The sequence below is a fragment of the Salmo trutta genome, unplaced genomic scaffold (genome assembly GCF_901001165.1).
Source record: "Salmo trutta unplaced genomic scaffold, fSalTru1.1, whole genome shotgun sequence".
Taxonomy (NCBI): domain Eukaryota; kingdom Metazoa; phylum Chordata; class Actinopteri; order Salmoniformes; family Salmonidae; genus Salmo; species Salmo trutta.
The window spans coordinates 1-8,377 of NW_021822184.1; the positions used below are offsets into that span (position 1 = coordinate 1).

At 41.9% G+C, this 8,377-nt stretch overlaps 1 protein-coding gene across 1 annotated transcript; it reads right to left on the bottom strand.

Moving 5' to 3' along the window:
* Positions 1-84: 84 nt before the first annotated feature.
* Positions 85-7,421, bottom strand: LOC115180822 (cGMP-gated cation channel alpha-1-like; the record flags this gene model as incomplete). Its single annotated transcript, XM_029742975.1, has 5 exons — positions 7,383-7,421; positions 6,606-6,710; positions 5,473-5,579; positions 3,782-3,956; positions 85-214 (listed from the first exon to the last, which is right to left on the bottom strand). Coding segments are annotated over exons 2-5 (480 nt in total), but the record flags the coding sequence as incomplete, so codon positions are not given.
* Positions 7,422-8,377: the final 956 nt, after the last annotated feature.

The window sequence follows — 8,377 nt, forward strand, 5'->3', positions numbered from 1 at the left end:
GTGTGTGTGTGTGTGTGTGTGTGTGTGTGTGTGTGTGTGTGTGTGTGTGTGTGTGTATGAGTGTGTGTGTGTGTGTGTGTGTACCTTGGAGAAGGAGTAGTAGAGACAAGCGTTCCAGTGTATGATGATGACGATGTACATGACAAGGTTGGAGATACGCAGAACGTTGGGGAAGTTGGTCCTCGTCTCTGTCCTCTGGAAGAACTCCAACATCCTGGTGAGTAGAGTACATTTAGAATAAAGGCGCAGTCTAGAACCCAAAAGGGTTCTGTCCCTAGAACTCAAAAGGGTTCTGTCCCCAGAACCCAAAAGGGTTCTGTCCCTAGAACCCAAAAGGGTTCTGTCCCCAGAACCCAAAAGGGTTCTGTCCCCATAGGAGATCTCTTTTAGAGTTCAAGGATGAAACCGTTTCACAGAGGGTTCAACATGGAACCCAAAAGAGATTATATTTATAATTGTAATAGAGTATAATAAAGTACAGTAGACTAGAGTACAGTAGACTAGAGTACAGTAGACTAGAGTACAGTAGACTAGAGTAGAGTAGACTAGAGTACAGTAGACTAGAGTACAGTAGACTAGAGTAGAGTAGACTAGAGTACAGTAGACTAGAGTAGAGTAGACTAGAGTACAGTAGACTAGAGTAGAGTAGACTAGAGTACAGTAGACTAGAGTACAGTAGACTAGAGTACAGTAGACTAGACTAAAGTGGAGTAGATTAAAGTAGAATACAGTAGAGTAGAATTAAGTAGAGTACAGTAGAATACAGTAGACTAGAGTACAGTAGACTAGAATAGAGTAGAGTAGAGTAGAGTAGAGTAGAGTAGAGTAGATTAGAGTAGAGTAGAGTAGACTAAAGTACAGTAGAATAGAGTAGAGTAGACTAGAGTACAGTAGACTAGAATACAGTAGACTAGAATACAGTAGACTAGAGTACAGTAGACTAGAGTACAGTAGAATAGAGTACAGTAGACTAGAGTAGAGTAGACTAGAATACAGTAGACTAGAGTACAGTAGACTAGAATACAGTAGACTAGAGTACAGTAGACTAGAGTAGAGTAGAGTAGAGTAGACTACAGTAGACTAGAGTACAGTAGACTAGAATACAGTAGACTAGAGTAGAGTAGAATATAATACATTTACATTACAGTCATTTAGCAGACACTCTTATCCAGAGCGACTTACAGTAGTGAATGCATACATTTCATACATTTTTTTTTCTTCCTGTGCTGGCCCCCCGTGGGAATCGAACCCACAACCCTGGCATTGCAAACACCATGCTCTACCAACTGAGCTACAGGGAAGGCTACAGTATAGTAGAGTATAATACAGTAGAATAGAATTGAGTATAATAGAATACAGTATAGTAGAGTGTGATAAAGTACAGTAGAGTACAGTAGAGTACAGTAGAGTACAGTAGAACAAAGTATTATATAATAGAGTATAATAGAATACAGTATAGTAGAGTGTGATAAAGTACAGTAGAGTACAGTAGAGTACAGTAGAGTACAGTAGAGTAGAGTAGAGTACAGTAGAGTACAGTAGAGTAGAGTAGAGTACAGTAGAGTACAGTAGAACAAAGTATTATATAATAGAGTATAATAGAATACAGTATAGTAGCGTATGATATAGTAGAGAACAGTAGAATAAAGTATAATATAGTATAATATAATACAGTATAGTAGAGTATAATACAGTAGAATAAAGTAAAAACTGCTAAAGAACTAACTAACACTTTTCCCCCTTTACTAGCTCTGACTTTGTTGATAGCTACTTTATTGAGGACAATTGTACTTACTCAGACTGTGATATGTGGTTGTCCCAACAAGGGATTTTAATTAAGATGAATGCACTGGCTTTACGTCTCTCTGGATAGGAGCGTCTGATAAAATGTACTTACATCCTAGTGAGACATGAATGAATGATGCATTCATATCTCAAGTTGACTCCCCTGTTGATTCTGAACAGCTTTCTGAGTCGAATCTCTAGTTGACTCACCTGTTGATTCTGAACAGCTTGTTGAATCATATCTCTAGTTGACTCACCTGTTGATTCTGAGCAAGTTGTTGAATCATATCTCTAGTTGACTCACTTGTTGATTCTGAACAGCTTGTTGAGTCATATCTCTAGTTGACTCACATGCTGATTCTGAACAGCTTGTTGAGTCATATCTCTAGTTGACTCACCTGTTGATTCTGAACAGCTTGTTGAGTCATATCTCTAGTTGACTCACCTGTTGATTCTGAACAGCTTGTTGAGTCGAATCTCTAGTTGACTCACCTGTTGATTCTGAACAGCTTGTTGAGTCGAGTCTCTAGTTGACTCACCTGTTGATTCTGAACAGCTTGTTGAGTCATATCTCTAGTTGACTCACCTGTTGATTCTGAACAGCTTGTTGAGTCGAATCTCTAGTTGACTCACCTGTTGATTCTGAACAGCTTGTTGAGTCATATCTCTAGTTGACTCACATGCTGATTCTGAACAGCTTGTTGAGTCGAATCTCTAGTTGACTCACCTGTTGATTCTGAACTGCTTGTTGAGTCGAGTCTCTAGTTGACTCACCTGTTGATTCTGAACAGCTTGTTGAGTCATATCTCTAGTTGACTCACCTGTTGATTCTGAACAGCTTGTTGAGTCGAATCTCTAGTTGACTCACCTGTTGATTCTGAACAGCTTGTTGAGTCGAGTCTCTAGTTGATTCACCTGTTGTTTCTGAACAGCTTGTTGAGTCATATCTCTAGTTGACTCACCTGTTGATTCTGAACAGCTTGTTGAGTCGAATCTCTAGTTGACTCACCTGTTGATTCTGAACAGCTTGTTGAGTCGAGTCTCTAGTTGACTCACCTGTTGATTCTGAACAGCTTGTTGAGTCATATCTCTAGTTGACTCACCTGTTGATTCTGAACAGCTTGTTGAGTCGAATCTCTAGTTGACTCACCTGTTGATTCTGAACAGCTTGTTGAGTCATATCTCTAGTTGACTCACCTGTTGATTCTGAGCAAGTTGTTGAATCATATCTCTAGTTGACTCACTTGTTGATTCTGAACAGCTTGTTGAGTCATATCTCTAGTTGACTCACATGCTGATTCTGAACAGCTTGTTGAGTCATATCTCTAGTTGACTCACCTGTTGATTCTGAACAGCTTGTTGAGTCGAATCTCTAGTTGACTCACCTGTTGATTCTGAACAGCTTGTTGAGTCGAGTCTCTAGTTGATTCACCTGTTGTTTCTGAACAGCTTGTTGAGTCATATCTCTAGTTGACTCACCTGTTGATTCTGAACAGCTTGTTGAGTCATATCTCTAGTTGACTCACCTGTTGATTCTGAACAGCTTGTTGAGTCGAATCTCTAGTTGACTCACCTGTTGATTCTGAACAGCTTGTTGAGTCGAGTCTCTAGTTGACTCACCTGTTGATTCTGAACAGCTTGTTGAGTCGTATCTCTAGTTGACTCACCTGTTGATTCTGAACAGCTTGTTGAATCATATCTCTAGTTGACTCACCTGTTGATTCTGATACGCTTGTTGAATCATATCTCTAGTTGACTCACCTGTTGATTCTGAAAAGCTTGTTGAGTCGAGTCTCTAGTTGACTCACCTGTTGATTCTGAACAGCTTGTTGAGTCGAGTCTCTAGTTGACTCACCTGTTGATTCTGAACAGCTTGTTGAGTCGAATCTCTAGTTGACTCACCTGTTGATTCTGAACAGCTTGTTGAGTCGAGTCTCTAGTTGACTCACCTGTTGATTCTGAACAGCTTGTTGAATCATATCTCTAGTTGACTCACCTGTTGATTCTGAACAGCTTGTTGAGTCGTATCTCGGGGTAGTTGAGTCCGAAGTACACATAGAAGATGTCAGTAGGGATCATGGAGATCAGGTCTAGTTTGTACTGGAGACTGTTTATGTAGCGGTCTATTAGCTTCTTCTGATCCTTTACCAATAGACCCTGTTCCAGGTAACCTACACACAGGGACAGACCTTACCAACAGGTAACCTACACACAATGACACACACACACACACACACACACACACACACACACACACACACACACACACACACACACACACACACACACCAGCGGAGGCTTCTCAGAGGAGGAATGGGAGGACCATCCTCCTCAGTGAAATTTCATTAAAATGTAAATATTAAAACACAAAAGAAGTTATCCTTTTTAGATAAAACTATACTAAATATATTCATATGTCACCAAATAATTTAGCTAGCTACCAGCTCGAGTGTGCACCTTTCGTCAGGCAACTCTACCGCAAATGTTGTGGACTTTTTGTTGAAGAACCCCTTTCATTCTCTGAGGTACATGGAAAAGGTGTGAATTAAAAGCGAGGGTCGACCTCTGCCTGAGATCAGTTACATGAAGAAAGATGAAAAGGTGAGGTGGTTCAACACCACCTGGTATCAAATGTATAGCTGGTGAACAGGGAGTCTTTCATTAGGTCGTTCAATACAGCCTGGTATCAAATGTATAGCTGGTGAACAGGGGAGTCTTTCATTAGGTCGTTCAATACCGCCTGGTATCAAATGTATAGCTGGTTAACAGGGAGTCTTTCATTAGGTCGTTCAATACCGCCTGGTATCAAATGTACAGCTGGTTAATTGGGCTAGGGGGCAGTATTTTGACGTTAGGATGTAAAGCGTGCCCAAAGTAAACTGCTTGTTACTCAGGCCCAGAAGGATATGCATATAATTGGTAGATTTGGATAGGAAACACTCTAGAGTTTCTAAAACTGTTAAAATAATGTCTGTGAGTATAACAGAACTGATATGGCAGGCGAAACCCCGAGGACAAACCTTCCCCCCCCAAGAAAATTCAGCCTACCACTGTTTTCAATGGCTGTCACTCTTATTATAAGGCAAAAATCTCCCAGATTGCAGTATTTTCAATGACGGCCTAGGAACAGTGGATTAACTGCCTTGTTCAGGGGGGCAGAACGACAGATTCGTACCTTGTCAGCTCGGGGATTTGAACTTGCAACCTTTACGGTTACTAGTCCAATGCTCTATCCGCTAGGCTACGCTGCCGCCCGTAGTCTGTTGTGTTATTGTTTTTTTGTCTTCCCACCCTGGCCTGCACTGAAGTCAAGCCTCTGAACACCTCAACTCATGCCTCATACCCTCATTGAATCACTGCTGTGATCCCCTTTCCAGAAAGGTGTACGAGTCCCTCTCATTCCCATTCCACATAATATTGTACTATAAATGTCTTTATTAAATGCTTTAGGTTAAAATAATTACTCTTTGCCGATTTTTTTAAACACACGTCTCCGTGCATTCCACGCCTACAGCGTGGGTTTTCCATCCTCCTCAATTGTTCAAGTCACCAGCCTCCACACACACACACACACACACACACGCACACACACACACACACACACACACACACACACACACACACACACACACACACACACACGGGGACGTAAGGCTATGTGTTTGGGAAGTGTGGGTATGTTCTTACCTGTCCTGGTCCTAAACACCATATCCGCCAGGTAGACCACATCAGAGACACAGTCTATGATAAACCAGTAGATCAGAAAGTCTGACTGGAGCTCCTCAAAACTCGCCCTGAGACACACACACACACACACACACACACACACACACACACACACACACACACACAGTCAGAATGTCCTTAGAAGTGTTATCAATATATTAATCTACCAATCAACCACCCAATCAACCAAACACTAAATCAACCAATCAACCACCCAATCAACCAATCAACCAATCAACCAAACACTCAATCAACCAATCAACGACCCAATCAACCAAACACTCAATCAACCAATCAACGACCCAATCAACCAAACACTCAATCAACCAATCAACCACCCAATCAACCAAACACTCAATCAACCAATCAACCACCCAATCAACCAAACACTCAATCAATCAATCAACCAATAAACCACCAAATCAACCAAACACTCAATCAATCAACCACCCAATCAACCAAACACTCAACCACCCAATCAACCACCCACTAAGTCAACCAATCAACCACCCAATCAACCAACCAACCAACCAGCCAATAAACCACCCAATCACCCAATCACCCAACCAACCAGTCAATCAATCAACCAACGAATAAACCACCCAATCAACCAAACACTCAATCAATCAATAAACCACCCAATCAACCAAACACTCAATCAATCAATAAACCACCCAATCAACCAAACACTCAATAAACCAATCAACCACCCAACCAACCAACCAGTCAATGAACCAAACACCCAATCAACCAAACACTCAATCAACCAATCAACCAATAAACCACCCAATCAACCAATCAACCACCCAACCAACCAGTCAATCAACCAAACACCCAATCAGTCAATCAGTCAATCAACCACCCAATCAACCAAACACTCAATCAACCAAACAATCAGTCAATCAACCAATCAACCACCCAATCAACCACCCAATCAGTCAGTCAATCAACCACCCAATCAACCACCCAATCAACCAACCAATCAGTCAATCAACCAATCAACCACCCAATAAACCGGCCAATCAGTCATTCAATCAACATATTAACCAATCAGTCAATCAATCAACAAATGAACCAATCAGTGTGTTAGTTACCTGGCTATGATGAGGGTCCAGTTGTACATTACAGGTATGGTGATGACAAGGAGCCAGTTATAATACATGTTACCTGCTGGGTCTATCACCGTGATCTCTTTAGGCCTGGTAACACACACACACACACACACGCACACGCACACACGCACGCACGCACACACACACACACACACACACACACACACACGCACGCACACACACACACGCGCACACACACACACACACACACACACAGTGTAAAATACAGGATATATAAGGGGTATAACATTTTAAAAAGCTTAGTTTACACAGCCACCCCAATTATTTTGTATTGGCATATCTGATTTTTTTGTTTGTGTCACAGATTTCTTCGTCGCTAGACGATATAGCGAAATCATCGTCGGAGAAAGTGGACCAATACGACAGGAGACACAAAGACAAACACACCCTACTGTATAGGACTCCCAATCAAAGGCAACTCAACACACCTGCCTTCAATTGGGAGTCCAACCCCAATTAACTATACATAGAAAAACAAACCTAGAACCTCTACCAACCACTAACACACCCCCTTACATCACACACAAAAATCCCATAATACAAAACAAATATACCTCTGCCACATCCTGACCAAATATAATATAACTAATACCTAAATATTGGTCAGGACGTGACAGTTTGTTTGTTGTCAATGTGTAAACAGCAGGAAAAAAACATGGAATCTGATCTTTTGGGTTCTGATTTGTACCGCAGTGAACTTTATAAAAACACAGCTGGGACTTTGATGAAGACACTTACGCTTCAGCTTTGGCCTTCTCCTCCTTCTCCTTCTTCTCCTTCTCCTCCTTCTCCTTCAACTCCTTCTCCTCCTTCTCCTTCTGTTTCTGCTCCTTTCTCTCCCTTTTCTCCTGCTTTTCTTTCCTTGATAATAAAAAAAAGAGACCAGCATGAGTGGATTGATGCCCAATTGGGACTATTTTCCCTAGATAGTGCACTACCCTATGGGCCCTGGTCTACAGTAGTGCACTACCCTATGGGCCCTGGTCTAATGTAGTGCACTACCCCTATTGGCTCTGGTCTAATGTAGTGCACTACCCTATTGGCCCTGGTCTAAAGTAGTGCACTACCCTATTGGTCCTGGTCTACAGTAGTGCACTACCCTATTGGCTCTGGTCTAATGTAGTGCACTACCCCTATGGGCCCTGGTTTACAGTAGTGCACTACCCTGTGGGCCCTGGCCTAAAGTAGTGCACTATAAAGGAAGTAGAGTGCCATTTGGGACACTAGTGGTGAGATTGTTCTGTAATGGAGATCAGTCTGGACACTAGAGGTGAGATTGTTCTGCAATGGAGATCAGTCTGGAAACTAGAGGTGAGATTGTTCTGTAATGGAGATCAGTCTGGACACTAGAGGTGAGATTGATCTGTAATGGAGATCAGTCTGGAGACTAGAGGTGAGATTGATCTGTAATGGAGATCAGTCTGGACACTAGAGGTGAGATTGATCTGTAATGGAGATCAGTCTGGACACTAGAGGTGAGATTGATCTGTAATGGAGATCAGTCTGGACACTAGAGGTGAGATTGATCTGTAATGGAGATCAGTCTGGATACTAGAGGTGAGATTGATCTGTAATGGAGATCAGTCTGGACACTAGAGGTGAGATTGATCTGTAATGGAGATCTGTCTGGACACTAGAGGTGAGATTGTTCAGTTATGGAGATCAGTCTGGACACTAGAGGTGAGATTGATCTGTAATGGAGATCTGTCTGGATACTAGAGGTGAGATTGATC